General features: G+C 42.7%; 1 protein-coding gene across 1 annotated transcript in view; it reads left to right on the plus strand.

Annotated features, from left to right (window-relative positions):
- Nucleotides 1–16,510: 16,510 nt before the first annotated feature.
- The window catches only part of LOC123993751, a 66,198-nt gene continuing 60,347 nt past the window's right edge, over nucleotides 16,511–22,361 (plus strand). Inside the window, exon 1 of the mRNA XM_046296204.1 lies at nucleotides 16,511–17,315. Coding sequence (XP_046152160.1) covers nucleotides 16,978–17,315 — 338 coding nt within the window. The 5' untranslated portion in view covers nucleotides 16,511–16,977. The remainder of the gene's footprint in view (nucleotides 17,316–22,361) is intronic.

A 22,361-nucleotide genomic window follows, 5' to 3' on the forward strand; every position in this document is an offset into this window, starting at 1 on the left:
CTATGTTTCTTCTATAATCTAGAAATAACATTTGTAACGATAATGTATGAGTTAGTAGCCAACAAACTTTAGCTAATATGTTTTCTCTATAGTTACAAATTAGACAACCCAGAACATACATGTTAGTTACTGTACTCTATAGCTAGCGAGATTGATTGTTTGATATACGGTTCTTCCACATATCTCTTTTGGACAGCTTTTCACAGTTTTTTTCTTAACCCTTATGATTTGTATAGGGTTTTCATAACCCTTATGATTTGTATAGGGTTTTCCCACATCCCGTAAGATCTTCCTTCGCCTGTCTTTCCATTCTTTTAGTTTTGTTTTACGTTTCTTTCCCACATTTCTGCGATTTTCATCGGCAACAGAAAGGTTGTGCGCTCGTCCGTCCATTCTGAGTGGTGCACATAAACGGGTATTCCAACAGAGCCTATATTTACATTTTAAATGATTGTTAATTAGCGCGTGGAAAGCTTGTGAAACCGGTTCACTATAGAAAAAGGTGTCCAATAATGATTTTTTACGTATATCTCTTTAAAAAAAATTTAAATGTCACATATATGGTTCTTCGTCTGTAGGATTCAACTGCCTCTATTATATTATGACAGACCAGCCAGATCTACTGCCTCTATTATATTATGACAGACCAGCTAGATCTACTGCCTCTATTATATTATGGCAGACCAGCTAGATCTACTGCCTCTATTATATTATGGCAGACAAGCTAGATCTACTGTCTCTATTATATTATGACAGACCAGCTAGGTCTTCTGCCTCTTTTATATTATAAAAGACCAGCTAGAAGAACCGTCTCAATTATATTATGACAGACCAGCTAGATCTACTGCCTCTATTATATTATGGCAGACCAGCTAGATCTACTGTCTCTATTATATTATGACTGACCAGCTACATCTACTGCCTCTTTTATATTATGACAGACCTGCTAGATCAAATGTCTCAATTATAATATGGCAGACCAGCTAGATCTACTGTTTCTATCAAATTATGACAGACCAGCAAGATCTACTGCCTCTATTATATTATGGCAGACCAGCTAGATCTACTGTTTCTATCAAATTATGACAGACCAGCTAGATATACTGCCTCTATTATATTATGGCAGACCAGCTAGATCTACTGTTTCTATCAAATTATGACAGACCAGCTAGATCTACTGCCTCTATTATATTATGGCAGACCAGCTAGATCTACTGTTTCTATTAAATTATGACAGACCAGCTAGATCTACTGTCTCTATTATATTATGACAGACCAGCTAGATCTACTCTCTCTATTATATTATGGCAGACCAGCTAGATCTACTGTTTCTATCAAATTATGACAGACCAGCAAGATCTACTGCCTCTATTATATTATGACAGACCAGCTAGATCTACTGTTTCTATTAAATTATGACAGACCAGCTAGATCTACTGTCTCAATTATATTATGGCAGACGAGCTAGATCTACACTCTCAATTATGTTACGAAAGATCAGCTATATATAGTGTCTCTAGTATATTTTGACAGACCAGCTCCATCTACAGTCTGCAATATATTATGATAGACCTGCCAGGTCTACTTTCTCATTAATATTATGACAGACCAGCTAGAACTACTGTCTTAATTAAATGATGGCAGACCAGCTATATCTACTGTCTCAATTATATTATGACAGACCAGCTACATCTACTGCCTCTTTTATATTATGACAGACCAGCTACATCTACTGTCTTTATTATATTATGACAGACCAGCTAGGTCTTCTGCCTCTTTTATATTATAAAAGACCAGCTAGAAGAACCGTCTCAATTATATTATGGCAGACCAGCTAGATCTACTGTCTCAATTATATTATGGCAGAACAGATAGATCTACACTCTCAATTATTTTACGAAAGACCAGCTAGATTTACTGTCTCTAGTATATTTTGACAGACCAGGTACATCTACAGTCTCTATTATATTATGACAGACCAGCTAGATCTTCTGCCCCTTTTATATCATGACAGCCCAGCTAGATCTACTGTCTCTATTACATTTTGACAGACCAGCTGGATCTACTGTCTCTATTCAATTATGACAGACCAGCTAGATCTACTGTCTCTATTATATTATGACAGACCAGCTAGATCTACTGCCTCTATTATATTATGATAGGTCTACTTCTCATTAATGTAGCTATAACTACTGTCTCAATTATATTATGGCAGACCAGCTAGATCTACTATTATATTATGACAGACCAGCTAGATCTTCTGCCCCTTTTATATTATGACAGACCAGCTAGATCTACTGTCTCAATTATATTATGACAGACCAGGTAGATCTACTGTGTCTATTATATTATGACAGACCAGCTAGATCTACTGCCCCTTTTATATCATGACAGCCCAGCTAGATCTACTGTCTCTATTATATAATGACAGACCAGCTAGATCTACTGCCTCTTTTATATTATGAAAGACCGGATACATCTACTGTCTCAATTACATAATGGCAGACCAGCTAGATCTGCTGTCTATATTATATTATGACAGACAAGCTAGATCTAATGTCTATATTATATTATGACAGACCACCTATATCCACTGCCTCAATTATATTATGACAGACCAGCCAGAACTACTGTCTCAATTATATTATGGCAGACCAGCTAGATCTACTGTCTCTATTAGATTATGACAGACCAGCTAGATCTACTGTCTCTGTTATATTGTGAAAGACCAGCTAGATCTACTCTCTCAATTATATTATGTCAGACCAGCTAGATCTACTGTCTCAATTATATTATGACAGACCAGCTAGATCTACTGCCTCTTTTATATTATGGCAGTCCAGCCTGATCTATTGTCTCAATTATATTATGAAAGACCAGATACCTCTACTGTCTCAATTACATAATGGCCGACCAGCTAGATCTACTGTCTATATTATATTATGACAGACCACCTATATCCACCGCCTCAATTATATTATGACAGACCAGCTAGATCTATTGTCTCCATTATATTATGAAAGACCAGATACATCTACTGTCTCAATTACATTATGGCAGACCAGCTAGATCTACTGTCTATATTATATTATGACAGACCACCTATATCCACTGCCTCAATTATATTATGACAGACCAGCTAGAACTACTGTCTCAATTATATTATGGCAGACCAGCTAGATCTATTGTCTCAATTATATTTTGAAAGACCAGTTAGATCTACTGCCTCTTATATTATGACAAACCAGCAAGATCTACTGTCTCGATTATATTATGGTAGACCAGTTAGATCTGCTCTCTCAATTATATTACGAAAGACCAGCTAGATTTACATTATCTAGCATATTTTATAAGACCAGCTAGATTTATTGTCTCTACTATATTATGGCAGACCAGCTACATCTACAGTCTCTAATATGTTGTGATAGACCTGCTAGGTCTACTGTCTCTATTATATTATGACAGACCAGCTAGAACAACTGTCTCAATTATATTATGGCAGACAAGCTAGATCTACTGTCTCTATTATATAATGACAGACCAGCTAGATCTACTGCCTCTTTTATATTAGGGCAGACCAGCTAGATCTATTGTCTCAATTATATTATGAAAGACCAGCTAGATCTACTGTCTCAATTATATTATGACAGACCAGCTAGATCTACTGTATCTTTTATATTATGGCAGACCAGCTAGATCTATTGTCTCAATTATATTATGAAAGACCAGCTAGATCTACTGTCTCAATTATATTATGACAGACCAGCTAGATCTACTCTCTCAATTATATTATGGCAGACCAGCTAGATCTACTGTCTCTTTTATATTATGGCAGACCAGCTAGATCTACTGTCTCAATTATATTATGGCAGACCAGCTAGATATACTGTATCAGTTATATTATGACAGACCAGCTAGATGTACTGTCTCTATATTATGACAGACCAGCTAATTCCACTGTCTCTACTAAATTAAGACAGACCAGCTAGATCTACAATTTTATTATGACAGACCAGCTAGATCTACTGTCTCTAGTATATTTTGACAGACCAGCTACATTTACAGTCTCTAATATTTTATGACAGACCTGCTAGGTCTACTTTCTCATAAATATTATGACAGACCAGCTAGATCTACTGTATCAGTTATATTATGACAGACCAGCTAGAACTACTGTCTCCATAAATATTATGACAGACCAGCTAGATCTACTGCATCTTATATTATGACAGACCAGCTAGATCTACTCTCTCAATTATATTATGGCAGACCAGCTAGATCTACTGTCTCCATTATATTATGACAGACCAGCTAGATCTACTGTCTCCATTATATTATGCCAGACCAGCTAGATCTACTGTATCAGTTATATTATGACAGACCAGCTAGAAAAACTGTTTCAATTATATTATGGCGGACCAGCTAGATCTACTGTCTCTATTATATTGTGACAGACCAGCTAGATCTACATTCTCTAGTATATTTTATCAGACCAGCTAGATTTACTGTCTCTACTATACTATGGCAGACCAGCTACATCTACAGTCTCTAATATGTTATGACACACCAGCTAGATCTACTGTATCAGTTATATTATGACAGACCAGCTAGAACTACTGTCTCCATAAATATTATGACAGACCAGCTAGTTCTACTGTCTCTAATAAATTTTGACAGACCAGCTAGATCTACTGTATCAGTTATATTATGACAGACCAGCTAGATCTACTGTATCAGTTATATTATGACAGACCAGCTAGAACTACTGTCTCCATAAATATTATGACAGACCAGCTAGTTCTACTGTCTCTAATAAATTTTGACAGACCAGCTAGATTGAAAGTCTCAATTATATTATTTCAGACCAGCTAGGTCTACTGTCTCAATTATATTATGGCAGACCAGCTAGATCTACTATCTCTATTATATAATGACAGACCAGCTAGATCTACTGTCTCAATTATTTTATGACAGACCAGCTAGATCTACTGCCTCTTTTATATTATGGCAGACCAGCTAGATCTATTGTCTCCATTATATTATGAAAGACCAGCTAGATCTACTATCTCTATTATATAATGACAGACCAGCTATATCTACTGTATCAATTATATTATGGCAGACCAGCTAGAACAACTGTCTCAATTATATTATGACAGACCAGCTAGATCTACTGTCTCTATTATATAATGACAGACCAGCTCTCTACTGTCTCTTTATATTAGACAGACCAGCTAGAACTCACTTCTCTCAATTATATTATGACAGACCAGCTAGAACTACTGTCTCTATTATATTATGAGACCAGCTAGATCTACTGTCTCTATAAATATTATGACAGACCAGCTAGATCTACTGTCTCTATTATATTATGACAGACCAGCTAGATCTTAGTCTCTCTATTATATTATGACAGACCAGCTAGATCTATTATCTCCATTATATTATGAAAGACCAGCTAGATCTACTGTCTCAATTATATTATGGCAGACCAGCTAGATCTATTGTCTCTATTATATTATGACAGACCAGCTAGATCTACTGTCTCAATTACATTATGACAGAACAGCTAGATCTACTGTCTCTATTATATTATGAAGACCAGCTAGATCTACTGTCTCAACTATATTATGACAGACCAGCTAGATCTACTGTCTCTATTATATTATGACAGACCAGCTAGATCTACTGCCTCAATTATTTTATGACAGACCAGCTAGAACTACTGTCTCAATTATATTATGGCAGACCAGCTAGATCTACTGTCTCTATTATATAATGACAGACCAGCTAGATCTACTGTCTCTATTATATAATGACAGACCAGCTAGATCTACTGTCTCTATTATATTATGACAGACCAGCTAGAACTACTGTCTCTATTATATTATGACAGACAAGCTAGATCTACTGTCTCTATTATATAATGACAGACCAGCTAGATCTACTGCTCTTTATATTACGACAGACCAGCTAGAACTACTGTCTCAATTATATTATGGCAGACCAGCTAGATCTTCTGTCTCTATAAATATTATGACAGACCAGCTCTCTACTGTCTCTATTATATTATGACAGACCAGCTAGATCTAAAGTCTCAATTATATTATGGCAGACCAGCTAGGTCTACTGTCTCAATTATATTATGGCAGACCAGCTAGATCTACTATCTCTATTATATAATGACAGACCAGCTAGATCTACTGTCTCTTTTATATTATGGCAGACCAGCTAGATCTATTGTCTCTATTATATTATGAAAGACCAGCTAGATCTACTATCTCTATTATATAATGACAGACCAGCTATATCTACTGTATCAATTATATTATGGCAGACCAGCTAGAACAACTGTCTCAATTATATTATGGCAGACAAGCTAGATCTACTGTCTCTATTATATAATGACAGACCAGCTAGATCTACTGCCTCTTTTATATTAGGACAGACCAGCTAGAACAACTTTCTCAATTATATTATGGCAGACCAGCTAGATCTACTGTCTCTATAAATATTATGACAGACCAGCTAGTTCTACTGTCTCTATTAAATTTTGACAGACCAGCTAGATCTAAAGTCTCAATTATATTATGGCAGACCAGCTAGATCTATTATCTCCATTATATTATGAAAGACCAGATATATCTACTGTCTCAATTACATTATGGCAGACCAGCTAGATCTATTGTCTCAATTATATTATGGCAGACCAGCTAGATCTACTGTCTCAATTACATTATGGCAGAACAGCTAGATCTATTGTCTCCATTATATTATGAAAGACCAGATACATCTACTGTCTCAACTAAATTATGGCAGACCAGCTAGATCTACTGTCTATATTATATTATGACAGACCACCTATATCCACTGCCTCAATTATTTTATGACAGACCAGCTAGAACTACTTTCTCAATTATATTATGGCAGACCAGCTAGATCTACTGTCTCTATTATATAATGGCAGACCAGCTAGATCTACTGTCTCTATTATATAATGACAGACCAGCTAGATCTACTGCCTCTTTTATATTAGGACAGACCAGCTAGAACAACTGTCTCAATTATATTATGGCAGACAAGCTAGATCTACTGTCTCTATTATATAATGACAGACCAGCTAGATCTACTGCCTCTTTTATATTACGACAGACCAGCTAGAACAACTGTCTCAATTATATTATGGCAGACCAGCTAGATCTTCTGTCTCTATAAATATTATGACAGACCAGCTAGTTCTACTGTCTCTATTAAATTTTGACAGACCAGCTAGATCTAAAGTCTCAATTATATTATGGCAGACCAGCTAGGTCTACTGTCTCAATTATATTATGGCAGACCAGCTAGATCTACTATCTCTATTATATAATGACAGACCAGCTAGATCTACTGTCTCAATTACATTATGGCAGACCAGCTAGAACTACTGTCTTTATTAAATTCTGACAGACCAACTAGATCTAGTGTCTCTATATTATAGCAGACCAGCTAGATCTACTGTCTCTATTATATTATGACAGACCAGCTAGATTTACGGTCTTTAGTATATTTTGACAGACCAGCTACATCTTCTGCCTCAATTATATTATGACAGACCAGCTAGATCTACTGCCTCTTTTATATTATGACAGACCAGCTTGATCTACTGTCTCTATTAAATTCGTGTTGATGTTTGCTTAGTCCTCACTCTCGTGTGTTTTCAACTTCAGAATCCTTCAATTGGTGTGCCAATGCCTCAACACCAGCAGTACCCCTTTCTTTCCAAAGGGGGGCAGTCAAAACTCAAGTAGCCGAGAGTCACCTATGTTCCACGCTGGTTGGGGATTTAAGACCATAACAAAAAACATCCTACACATTGTACTGGGAAACCCCTAGTGCTACGTCCCACATGTTAATTGTAGTAGTGCACTATACAGGACATAGGGAGCGATTTGGGACAGATCCCCAATCAGAAGACAGGTTTTTCATAATGGGACTGTGGTGTTATTATAACAACTTGGTGGCAGAACGTTTGAATGTAATTAACATTTATAATTTTACCTTTTCAAATGTCATTTAAACATCACATGTATTTGATCAACAGGCTGGTTTAGCTGTAGCTTTCTGACACAGAGTCTGATTGTAGTTGATCAACAGAGTGGGAAGAGGTGGGAAGAGGTGAGACAAGAGTCCTTCTACAGATCATGGGTTGCGTTCCACGTGTCACCAATAGGGCTCAAAAGTAGGGCCCTAAATAGGGAATATGGTGCCTGAGCCAACTCAGTAGCTGGTGACATGTTTTGGACTGACAAACCCGAACCTCAAAACAGAACCATGTCTCATGTGCACTAGCCATGGATATAGTCTGTCAGGAGAGACTACCACACAGACAGACAGGGTAGTCTAGCCATGGATATAGTCTGTCAGGAGAGACTACCACACAGACAGACAGGGTAGTCTAGCCATGGATATAGTCTGTCAGGAGAGACTACCACACAGACAGGGTAGTCTATCTGGGATGATGTGGAGGGAGAGACTACCACACAGACAGACAGGGTAGTCTATCTGGGATGATGTGAGGTGAGAGAGACTACCACACAGACAGACAGACAGGGTAGTCTATCTGGGATGATGTGAGGTGAGAGAGACTATCACACAGACAGGGTAGTCTATCTGGGATGATGTGGAGTGAGAGACTACCACACAGACAGACAGGGTAGTCTATCTGGGGTGATGTGGGGTGAGAGAGACTACCACACAGACAGGGTAGTCTATCTGGGATGATGTGGGGTGAGAGGGACTACCACACAGACAGGGTAGTCTATCTGGGATGATGTGGGGTGAGAGAGACTACCACACAGACAGGGTAGTCTATCTGGGATGATGTGAGGTGAGAGAGACTACCACACAGACAGACAGGGTAGTCTATCTGGGATGATGTGGGGTGAGAGACTACCACACAGACAGGGTAGTCTATCTGGGATGATGTGGGGTGAGAGAGACTATCACACAGACAGACAGGGTAGTCTATATGGGATGATGTGGGGTGAGAGAGACTACCACACAGACAGACAGGGTAGTCTATCTGGGATGATGTGAGGTGAGAGAGACTACCACACAGACAGACAGGGTAGTCTATCTGGGATGATGTGGGGTGAGAGAGACTACCACACAGACAGGGTAGTCTATCTGGGATGATGTGGGGTGAGAGAGACTACCACACAGACAGACAGGGTAGTCTATATGGGATGATGTGAGGTGAGAGAGACTACCACACAGACAGGGTAGTCTATCTGGGATGATGTGGGGTGAGAGAGACTACCACACAGACAGGGTAGTCTATCTGGGATGATGTGGGGTGAGAGAGACTACCACACAGACAGGGTAGTCTATCTGGGATGATGTGGGGTGAGAGAGACTATCACACAGACAGGGTAGTCTATCGGGGATGATGTGAGGTGAGAGAGACTACCACACAGTCAGACAGGGTAGTCTATCTGGGATGATGTGAGGTGAGAGAGACTACCACACAGACAGACAGGGTAGTCTATCTGGGATGATGTGGGGTGAGAGAGACTACCACACAGACAGGGTAGTCTATCTGGGATGATGTGGGGTGAGAGAGACTACCACACAGACAGACAGGGTAGTCTATATGGGATGATGTGAGGTGAGAGAGACTACCACACAGACAGGGTAGTCTATCTGGGATGATGTGGGGTGAGAGAGACTACCACACAGACAGGGTAGTCTATCTGGGATGATGTGGGGTGAGAGAGACTACCACACAGACAGGGTAGTCTATCTGGGATGATGTGGGGTGAGAGAGACTATCACACAGACAGGGTAGTCTATCGGGGATGATGTGAGGTGAGAGAGACTACCACACAGTCAGACAGGGTAGTCTATCTGGGATGATGTGAGGTGAGAGAGACTACCACACAGTCAGACAGGGTAGTCTATCTGTGATGATGTGAGGTGAGAGAGACTACCACACAGACAGGGTAGTCTATCTGTGATGATGTGAGGTGAGAGAGACTACCACACAGACAGACAGGGTAGTCTATCTGGGATGATGTGAGGTGAGAGAGACTACCACACAGACAGACAGGGTAGTCTATCTGGGATGATGTGAGGTGAGAGAGACTACCACACAGACAGACAGGGTAGTCTATCTGGGATGATGTGAGGTGAGAGAGACTACCACACAGACAGACAGGGTAGTCTATCTGGGATGATGTGGGGTGAGAGAGACTACCACACAGACAGGGTAGTCTATCTGGGATGATGTGAGGTGAGAGAGACTACCACACAGACAGACAGGGTAGTCTATCCGGGATGATGTGAGGTGAGAGAGACTACCACACAGACAGGGTAGTCTATCTGGGATGATGTGAGGTGAGAGAGACTACCACACAGACAGACAGGGTAGTCTATCTGTGATGATGTGAGGTGAGAGAGACTACCACACAGACAGACAGGGTAGTCTATCTGTGATGATGTGGGGTGAGAGAGACTACCACACAGACAGACAGGGTAGTCTATCTGGGATGATGTGGGGTGAGAGAGACTACCACACAGACAGGGTAGTCTATCTGGGATGATGTGAGGTGAGAGAGACTACCACACAGACAGACAGGGTAGTCTATCTGTGATGATGTGAGGTGAGAGAGACTACCACACAGACAGACAGGGTAGTCTATCTGGGATGATGTGAGGTGAGAGAGACTACCACACAGACAGACAGACTACCCTGTCTGTCTGTGTGGTAGTCTCTCACCTCACATCATCCCAGATAGACTACCCTATCTGGGATGATGTGAGGTGAGAGAGACTACCACACAGACAGAAGGGTAGTCTATCTGGGATGATGTGAGGTGAGAGAGACTACCACACAGACAGACAGGGTAGTCTATCTGTGATGATGTGAGGTGAGAGAGACTACCACACAGACAGACAGGGTAGTCTATCTGGGATGATGTGAGGTGAGAGAGACTACCACACAGACAGACAGACTACCCTGTCTGTCTGTGTGGTAGTCTCTCTCACCTCACATCATCCCAGATAGACTACCCTATCTGGGATGATGTGAGGTGAGAGAGACTACCACACAGACAGACAGGGTAGTCTATCTGGGATGATGTGAGGTGAGAGAGACTACCACACAGACAGACAGGGTAGTCTATCTGTGATGATGTGAGGTGAGAGAGACTACCACACAGACAGACAGGGTAGTCTATCTGTGATGATGTGAGGTGAGAGAGACTACCACACAGACAGACAGGGTAGTCTATCTGGGATGATGTGAGGTGAGAGAGACTACCACACAGACAGACAGGGTAGTCTATCTGGGATGATGTGAGGTGAGAGAGACTACCACACAGACAGACAGGGTAGTCTATCTGGGATGATGTGAGGTGAGAGAGACTACCACACAGACAGACAGGGTAGTCTATCTGTGATGAGGAATCTGTTGGGCGTGAAAAACCCAGCAGCATTGCAGTTCTTGACAAACTCAAACCGGTTCACCTTGCACCTACCACCCTGTTCAAAGGCTTGTCTTGCCCATTCACCCTCTGAATGGCACATATTTACAATCCATGTCTCTGCTGTCTCAAGGCTTAAAATCCTTCTTTAATAACTTGTCTCCTCCCCTTCATCTACACTGATTAAAGTGGATTTAACAAGTGGCATCAATAAGGGATAATAGGTTTCACCTGGATTACCCTTGTCAGCCTATGTCATGGAAAGGCTTGTTGTACACTCAGCGTGTAGCTAGAAGGACTTTGGCTGAGCCTTCATAACTGGGTTAAAGCATTAACCAGTTCTGTTATGGTCCTGTCACCTCAGTATGAGGGGTAATGTTATGGTCCTGTCACCTCAGTATGAGGGGTAATGTTATGGTCCTGTCACCTCAGTATGAGGGGTAATGTTATGGTCCTGTCACCTCAGTATGAGAGGTAATGTTATGGTCCCGTCACCTCAGTATGAGGGGTAATGTTATGGTCCTGTCACCTCAGTATGAGGGGTAATGTTATGGTCCTGTCACCTCAGTATGAGGGGTAATGTTATGGTCCTGTCACCTCAGTATGAGGGGTAATGTTATGGTCCTGTCACCTCAGTATGAGGGGTAATGTTATGGTCCTAGTCACCTCAGTATGAGGGGTAATGTTATGGTCCTAGTCACCTCAGTATGAGGGGTAATGTTATGGTCCTGTCACCTCAGTATGAGGGGTAATGTTATGGTCCTGTCACCTCAGTATGAGGGGTAATGTTATATGGTCCTGTCACCTCAGTATGAGGGGTAATGTTATGGTCCTGTCACCTCAGTATGAGGGGTAATGTTATGGTCCCGTCACCTCAGTATGAGGGGTAATGTTATGGTCCTGTCACCTCAGTATGAGGGGTAATGTTATGGTCCTGTCACCTCAGTATGAGGGGTAATGTTATGGTCCTGTCACCTCAGTATGAGGGGTAATGTTATGGTCCTGTCACCTCAGTATGAGGGGTAATGTTAGCAGCTTCTCTCTGTTGTTGGATGGTGACCCTAGAGATCAAAGGCAGCCCTTATAACAGCAGGCAGTATGAACACACGCACGCGCACGCACGCACACACACACACACACACACACACACACACACACACACACACACACACACACACACACACACACACACACACACACACACACACACACACACACACACACACACACACACACACACACACACACACACACACACACACACACACACACACACACACGCAGTCTGGCTCCAGGGAGCACCAGAGGGTCTAAGACAATAATGTGTGGTTGTGGATACTTCACACTGCTTCATTAGAGAGCCATGCCAGAGTATCTCCTCTAAATACACATTAGATAACCCACAGCAGCAGACAACCTTCTCTAGGTGTGGACTGCTAACGTTGGCAGAAACACAGACAAGATATTTTTTGAGTATCTGTTGTCATCTCAGTCACTGACGGCCCTTAGGATCGTTTTTTTGTTGTTGTAAATATTCTGAAAAATATATATTTGTGATCTCTGTTCTGCAACATATGCTTAAACAATGAAATTATTTTTCTGTGTTAAGACCTTCGGGATAATATCTGCTTTAATAACGTTGTTTTATGTTGTAGATCTATAAAAATGTACCAAAATGCTAACGGAATTAGCTCTGGAACATTCAATGAGGCTACAAAACAAAACAAAAATATGTTTGGAGATTTGTACTACATATTTAAATAATCTAATGTTAGATTTAAACAATCAAAAGCCTTTAAACACTTGTTGGACAATAACTATAAAAAATAAAATGCCTTTTATGGTCTCTGACAGACTTGAAATGAATCCAGTTAGTTGCATTTTCTGAAGAAAACAATATATAGAGGAGGTTGTTCCTTTTTGTTGGGAAATGTTATACTTTATCAAAATATATATTTGTTAATATGTATATTAATTAAGACACATATTTGTCCCTTTCTTTCAAGAATCCCTGAGCTCTGAAACAGAAAAATCTTCTCTCAGCCTCGGGGCAAAATGTAAAGTAGCGTAAAATTAGCTTTATTAAAACTGCACATTTGTCTCTCTGGCCCATGCTCTGACGTCGCGGGGGGGCCCTGCGGAACTACGCTACGCCACTGTACGCCATGGCAACAGACATTAGTTTATCCTCCTCCATGAGTTTGAATCCCTGCTCAAACCGTCACCAAATACAAACACATTTGGGGCTGCCTGATTGGTCCAGAAACCGATGGGTTTTTCCAGAGCCAGAACACAGGTGGATAAAGCGGTGGTTTTAAAATGAGTAAATGGCTTTGATACTCTGATTGGTCAGAGACGATGATTTTGTTTTGGACAACGCCCCTCGCCGCCACAAACGACTTCCATGATGGTCGTCTCCGACTGAAGTACGCAGCGAACGACAAAGCAACGGACGAATTTGGTGTCAGGCTAAGTCTCTTTATCATCATTTGTTCTTAACTGACTCGTTAAATATAAAGGTTAAATAAATAAAAACATGTAAAACACATCATCACAGAAGTGCTGTATTTTATCAGCACCAATAGAGGGCAGTGTTTCTTTCATTTCACTTCATCCACAGCTTCTACCTGATTTCCCCATACCAGAAAGTGTAAGTCCCCAAATGGCATGCTATTGGGCTTTGGTCGAAAGTAGTGCACTATATAGGGAATAGGGTGTCATAGTACTCTGGTCAAAAGTAGTGCACTATATAGGGAATAGGGTGCCATAGGACTCTGGTCAAAAGTAGTGCACTATATAGGGAACAGGGTGCCATTTGGGAGGCATGCCAGGGCTCCACTGCCAGAGGACATCCTCAGACACTCAGTAAAACAAGAGACAGTCATTTTCTCTGTTTAACTGATTCCACTGAGCAATGAAACATTTGTATTGATGCCTGCCTTCAATAAGCCATGATGTCTTCTTAGCGTTCTATTCTGTCTGCACTGCAAAGTTGTCTTAATCAGGCCCAGGATAGATAAGTTCCCCCAACTTAATCACACTTGCGATCGATAGGTTCATATATCTTAATCGGGCTCAGGATAGATAAATTCACCTAACTTAGTTCAATTAAAATTTAAATGAGATTTTACAGTGTTGCAGTCTCACAGCCATTAAATTCAAATTGTGCAAATGTAATGAAATAATGTTTTCTAGCTTGAGAAACTCTTATTTGAGAACAGAACCACCCTCTGACTCTGTCAGTGTTCTTTCTCACTTAACAAGGGTTCTGGGCCAGATCTTAAAATGCACTTAGAACAATGAACAAACTGGGGACAAACTGATAGCAAATATTGACCTTTACCATCTTGACATGTACACACTTGAAATGGATCGAATTCAAACATTTTCAAGCATGCATCTCTGCATCTCACCAATATGCCACATTCGTGTACATTTGGTCCGAACCTCCATATAGATCTGTGTGCCTTTACTGTTGTCCAACTCATTAATCCACAAGGAACATCGCTGCTCTTCCTAGTTAAAGATGTGACATCCATTTTGACAACAATGCTGTAAATGCAGCCCAAAGAGAGCTAGCCTACAGTATGCCTCAGACAGAGCACTCAGCCCAAAGAGAGGTAGCCTACAGTATGCTTCAGACAGAGCACTCAGCCCAAAGAGAGGTAGCCTACAGTATGCTTCAGACAGAGCACTCAGCCCAAAGAGAGCTAGCCTACATTATCCTTCAGACAGAGCACTCAGCCCAAAGAGAGCTAGCCTACAGTATGCTTCAGACAGAGCACTCAGCAAAAGAGATTTAGCCTACAGTATGCTTCAGACAGAGCACTCAGCCCAAAGAGAGCTAGCCTACAGTATGCTTCAGACAGAGCACTCAGCCCAAAGAGAGCTAGCCTACAGTATCCTTCAGACAGAGCACTCAGCCCAAAGAGAGCTAGCGTACAGTATGCTTCAGACAGAGCACTCAGCCCAAAGAGAGCTAGCCTACAGTATGCTTCAGACAGAGCACTCAGCAAAAGAGATCTAGCCTACAGTATGCTTCAGACAGAGCACTCAGCCCAAAGAGAGGTAGCCTACAGTATGCTTCAGACAGAGCACTCAGCCCAAAGAGAGCTAGCCTACAGTATCCTTCAGACAGAGCACTCAGCCCAAAGAGAGCTAGCCTACAGTATGCTTCAGACAGAGCACTCAGCCCAAATGCTTCAGACAGAGCACTCAGCCCAAAGAGAGCTAGCAGTATGCTTCAGACAGAGCACTCAGCTCAAAGAGAGGTAGCCTACAGTATCCTTCAGACAGAGCACTCAGCCCAAAGAGAGCTAGCCTACAGTATGCTTCCGACAGAGCACTCAGCCCAAAGGTATAATATGCGTGTCATTACAGGCACTGGAGTTAAAAGACAGAGCACTCAGCCCAAAGAGAGCTCCTACTATTTCAGACAGAGCACTCAGCCCAAAGAGAGCTAACAGGGAGCAGCAGCTCCATATGTGCTCATGCTCTCCCTGTATCTCTCTGCGTCTCCCTCTCCCTTTTTCTGTCTTTCTTTCTGTCTTTCTTTCTTTCTTTCTTTCTTTCTTTCTTTCTTTCTTTCTTACTTTCTTTCTTTCCCCTCTGTCTCTCTCTGCATCTCTCTCTCTCTCTCTCTCTCTCTCTCTCTCTCTCTCTCTCTCTCTCTCTCTCTCTCTCTCTCTCTCTCTCTCTCTCTCTCTCTCTCTCTAGAACAGTGAGCATCACCAAGCACATGCATTGCATCTTTCCATCCCCTAATTATGCTGTCTGAACACACACATCCTGATTCAGCGGGAATGTGAGAGAGGAGAAGGAGGAGGGCCAGTCGTTTACCAATCACAAGGGTTTTCCCCACCTCCCTCCCGGCTAACCTCCCTCCCTCCCTTCCTCTCTCCCTCCCTCCTCCCTCCCTCCCTCAGTCTCTAAGCACGTTGGGGGAGGAAAAAGTGCTGGGCAGTGAAAAAAAGTGATAAGCAGCTTTGAAACACATTCCCGCTGAATCAGGATGTGTGTGTTCGACACAGACACAGACAGCACAGCATTGGCTAGCTCTCTCTCCCCCACAGACGCAGACAGCACAGCATTGGCTAGCTCTCTCTCCCCCACAGACACAGACAGCACAGCATTGGCTAGCTCTCTCTCCCCCACAGACACAGAGGCCAGCGAGTGTCTCACAACCAAAGCAAACATAGCCTTATTAACGTGACGAGAGGGAGACTCAGGGAGACACGACTGACTGTCTACTCTCAGGGAGAGGAGGAAGCAGGGGACACTTGACTTCCCAACACCCTGATCCAGAACACCTGGAGGGAGAAAATCCGTCCCTCTGCATACACTGAGGAACACACAACAACAACTACAAGCCTGAGAAGAAGAAGAGAGACCAGCAACAAGGTCTTTCTCTTTCCCTTTCTCTTTTTCTACCTCTCTCTCTCCTGCTGTGGAGCTCATCTCTCCAGTCCGTCAAGGTGCTCTGCTGACCGGGTTTGACTGATCTGCTGTCATCATGTCAGATGGAGAGGAGTGTCTCTCTCCCATCGGTCTGGACTGCTGCTCCTGCTGCCTGGACCTGGCCAACTGTGACGACCCAGCTAGAGTTGGGGGCCAAGGCAGAGGCCAAAGCACCCCTCTGATGGGCAGCCCCACGTCGCTCAGCCACTTCCGCCAGTTCCGTGAGCAGCTGACGTTCCAGAACCAGAACGTGAACACAGACAAGCTGAACAGCATGATGAGGCTGGACTCTCTGGAGTCTGTGGTCAGAGACCCCTGTTACCTGCTCAACGAGGGCATCTGCAACAGCAACATCGACCAGACCACGCTGTCCATCCTGCTGTTCTTCCACAGGTAACTGTCCTTCACCTCTCTACCTCTCATCCTCATTTACACCTCCACTTTTATTTCATCCTGTTTCTGATACATTAAAACACCTCAAAAATATCTCTATATTTCACATTATCTCACTAAACATTACAGTGTAATTATTTTCGTAAGCACTGCACAATGTAATAATTAGTGTGATTACTCATTGTTATATTGTGCTTGGAGCAGTAATCTTACCTGGGTTATGGAAAGGCACAATGACTAACTTCAATACTGTCACTGCGTACGGGACAGGTAACAACTAAATACATTGTCAGTACTGAAGGGATATCAAATCCAGTTGTATTGGTCACATACACATATTTATCAGATGTGATGTAGCAAACTGCTTGTGTTCCTAGCACCAACAGTGCAGGCGGTATCTATCTAAAACAAAAAACGATATTACTGCTCTGTTGGAGCTGAGAACATAAGCATTTGGTTACACCCTCCTCCTCACTTGTACTGAAAGTTGTGACGTCATCGTTTACCCTCCAATCCATCTGTTCCACTTTCTGATGATGTCATTTTTCAATGTTTATTTACCATAGAAATGTATTGGTGATATCCCTGTCATAACCACAAAATGACCACAATAATATCATCAACCCGATGAAAACGAAATAACGTGACTATTCTACCCTTAATCAAACATCACAATTGACCAATTAGGTTGTTTTAAAAACTGACGCGCTAAGAATGTTGATGATTTGAGAGCTGAACGACAAGTCAACTAGTTTTCATTAGCCCTCATTTCTACACATAAAGATACAGTTATACATTTCCCTCTCCAATGCATAATAATAACTTTTCAAAGGACTCGGGCAAAAGACAGAAGACACACAATTATGAATTAATTATTATGATTAATTATTAGTGTATTTATGAAGTCCTTTTTTTCATCAGCAGTTGTCACAAAGAGCTGATACAGAAACCCAGACTAAAACACCAGAGAGCAACGCACATGTAGAAGCACGGTGGAACAACTAGAAAGAGGAGGTCCTCTTCTGGCTGTGCCGGGTGGAGATTATAACAGAACATGGTCAAGATGTTCAAATGTTCATGGATGACCAGCAGGGTCAAATAATAATAATCACAGTGGTTTTAGAGGGTGCAACAGGTCAGCACCTCAGGAATAAATGTCAGTTGGCTTTTCATAGCCGAGGCTTCAGAGGTCGAGACAACAGGAGAGAGAGAGAGAGAGAGAGAGAGAGAGAGAGAGAGAGAGAGAGAGAGAGAGAGAGAGAGAGAGAGAGAGAGAGAGAGAGAGAGAGAGAGAGAGAGAGAGAGAGAGAGAGAGAGATGAGAGATAAGAGAGAGAGAGAGAGAGAGAGAGAGAGGAGAGAGAGAGAGAGAGAGAGAGAGAGAGAGGAGAGAGAGAGAGAGAGAGAGAGAGAGAGAGCCAGAGAGAGAGAGAGAGAGAGAGAGAGAGAGAGAGAGAGAGAGAGAGAGAGAGAGAGAGAGAACTTAAGTTCACACAGGATGACAGATAAGACAGGAGAATTACACCAGATATAACAGACTGACCCTAGCCTTCCGGCACATAGACTACTGCAGCATAGATACTGGAGTCTGAGACCGGAGGGGTTGGGGGACACCGTGGCCCTGTCTGACGATACCCCTGGACCGGGCCAACCAGGCAGGATATGACCCCACTCACTTTGTCAAAGCACAGCCCCCACACAACTAAATGTATATCAACAGACCACCAACCTACTACCCTGAGACAAGGCTAAGTATAGCCCATGAAATGGGCTTCCTGTCCGTCAAAACTGAACAGGAAGTTCACGTCAGTGACTCAACCCACTCAAGTTGAGTATAGAGGGGGAAAAAGCCTGGCACTGCGTGACGCACCCCTCTTCTAGGGACAGCATGGTAGAGCACCATTAAACACATCACAAACCCTCTAGAGGTCACAGTAAACACAACGCATCACAAACCCTCTAGAGGTCACAGTAAACACAACGCATCACAAACCCTCTAGAGGTCACAGTAAACACAACGCATCACAAACCCTCTAGAGGTCACAGTAATCACAACGCATCACAAACCCTCTAGAGGTCACAGTAAACACAACGCATCACAAACCCTCTAGAGTAAACACAACGCATCACAAACCCTCTAGGTAAACACAACGCATCACAAACCCTCTAGAGGTCATAAACACAACGCATCAAAACCCTCTAGAGGTCACAGTCAAAACCCTCTAGAGGTCAACGCATCACAAACCCTCTAGAGGTCACAGTAAACACAACGCATCACAAACCCTCTAGAGGTCACAGTAAACACAACACATCACAAAACCTCTAGAGGTCACAGTAAACACAACGCATCACAAACCCTCTAGAGGTCACAGTAAACACAACACATCACAAAACACTAGGCAGCTTGTGATATTGGACGAGTTTTGAATTAGTTTGGGTGGATTGCAGAAGGCTTATTAAGATCTAAATATACTCCCCTCTCATCATTGCCAAATTGTAAATATAAACCACAGGTTTGTTTGGATACATGCTGACGTGTTAGTTGGGATTATAGTTGGCATGCAACTGATTACTGCCAGTTCGCATCTCCCTTTGGCAGCACGAACCAACCCTTGGGATGACTTAAACTCGGTTCAAATTAGAGTTAACAGTTTTCCATTAAAACTCTTCCATAGCTTCAGCAGCCATCATTGCTGTACTTCAGATTTATGAAAGGTTTAACAGTACTGTCTGTACACTGTGTGTAAGTAAAGAAATAAAACAACAGTAAAAAGACATTTGAAAATGAGAGTAGCAAGGCTACACAGACACCTGTTAGTCAGGCTTATTGAGGTAGTATGTACATGTAGATATGGTTAAAGTGACTATGCATATATGATGAACAGAGAGTAGCAGTAACGTAAAAGAGGGGTTGGCGGGTAGTGGGACACAATGCAGATAGACAGGTTAGCCAATGTGCAGGAGCACTGGTTGGTCGCGCAAATTGAGGTAGTATGTACATGTAGATATGGTTAAAGTGACTATGCATATATGATAAACAGAGAGTAGCAGCAACGTCAAAGAGGGGTTGGGGGGGCACACAATGCAAATTGTCCAGGTAACCATTTGGTTACCTGTTCAGGAGTCTTATGGCTTATGGTTAAAAACTATTGAGATCCTTTTGGTCCTTGACTTGGCACTCCGGTACCACTTGCCACGCGGTAGCAGAGAGAACAGTCTATGAGAATAATAATATTATAATAATATATGCCATTTAGCAGACTCTTTTATCCAAAGCGACTTACAGTCATGTGTGCATACATTCTACGTATGGGTGGTCCCGGGGATCAAACCCACTACCCTGGTGTTACAAGCGCCATGCGCTACCAACTGAGCTACAGAAGACTGGGGTGGCTGGGGTCTTTGACAATTTTCAGGACCTTCCTCTGACACCGCCTGGTGTAGAGGTCCTGGATGGCAGGCAGCTTAGCCATAGTGATGTACTGGGCTGTACGCACTACCCTCTGTAATGCCTTGCTGTTGGAGGCCGAGCAATTGCTGTACCAGGCAGTGATGCAACCGGTCAGAATGCTCTAGATGTTGCAGCTGTAGAATCTTTTGAGGATCTCAGGACCCGTGCCAAATCTTTTTAGTTTCCTGAGGGGGAATAGGTTTTGTTGTGCCCTCTTCACAACTCTCTTGGTGTGTTTGGACCATTCTAGTTTGTTGTTGATGTGGACACCAAGGAATGTGAAGCTCTCAACCTGCTCCACTACAGCCCCGTTGATGAGAATGGGGACGTGCTCGGTCCTCCTTTTCCTGTAGTCCACAATCACCTCCTTAGTCTTGGTTACGTTGACAGATAGGTTGTTACACTGGCACCACCCGGCCAGGTCTCTGACCTCCTCCATATAGGCTGTCTCGTCGTTGATCAGGCCTACCACTGTTGTGTCGTCTGCAAACTTAATGATGGTGTTGGAGTCGTGCCTGTCCATGCAGTCGTGGGTGAACAGGGAGTACAGGAGGGGACTGAGCACGCAACCCTGGGGAGCTCCAGTGTTGAGGATCAGCGTGGCAGATGTGTTGCTACCTACCCTCACCACCTGGGGGCACCTCGTCAGGAAGTCCAGGATCAAGTTGCAGGGGGAGGTGTTTAGTCCCAGGTTCCTTTGCTTAGTGATGAGCTTTAAGGGTACTATTGTATTGAACGCTGAGCTGTAGTCAAGTAATGGTGTTTTAATGAACTTGTTGACTTACAGCATTGTTATGACTGTGTTAATGGATGTTGGTGCTCTGCCAGGAGATGTCTGGCAACAGTGTGGTGTCCTTGTTATATGGTGGTGTGTGTGTGTGTGTGTGTGTGTGTGTGTGTGTGTGTGTGTGTGTGTGTGTGTGTGTGTGTGTGTGTGTGTGTGTGTGTGTGTGTGTGTGTGTGTGTGTGTGTGTGTGTGTGTGTGTGTGTGTGTGTGTGTGTGTGTGTGTGTGTGTGGTGTTCCCCTGTTCTCTCTCTGTTTGTCTGGTTCAGAGTACCATCAGGAGCCATCTGTACATGCTCTCAACGACCCAAACGGGAGTCACTCTCAGTGGGGGACAGCTGTCGCTGTGGACCTCTTCACCACATCACCAGCCAGGCTCTGTCAGTGGGGCCACATCACCAGCCAGGCTCATACAGAGGTCCTCTCATACATATATCTACTCATACAAAGATCTACTCATACAAAGATCTACTCATGAAGAGATCTACTCATGAAGAGATCTACTCATAAAGAGATCTACTCTTAGAGATCTACTCTTATAGAGATCTTCTCATACAGAGATCTTCTTATACAGAGATCTACTCTTACAGAGATTTTCTCATACAGAGATTTTCCCATACAGAGATCTTCTCATACAGAAATCTTCTCATACAGAGATCTTCTTATACAGAGATCCAGCAGAGACTCACGGGCAAACAGTCAGACAGAGATGCAGCTTCACACAGGCAACTGCCTGAAACTGATTCAACAAGTCCAGTATGTTCCTACACTAACTGTCCATGTTGTGTAGCAGCCACTCTGGGCTTGTTAGG

This window comes from Oncorhynchus gorbuscha, linkage group LG13, assembly GCF_021184085.1.
Source record: "Oncorhynchus gorbuscha isolate QuinsamMale2020 ecotype Even-year linkage group LG13, OgorEven_v1.0, whole genome shotgun sequence".
Lineage (NCBI taxonomy): Eukaryota > Metazoa > Chordata > Actinopteri > Salmoniformes > Salmonidae > Oncorhynchus > Oncorhynchus gorbuscha.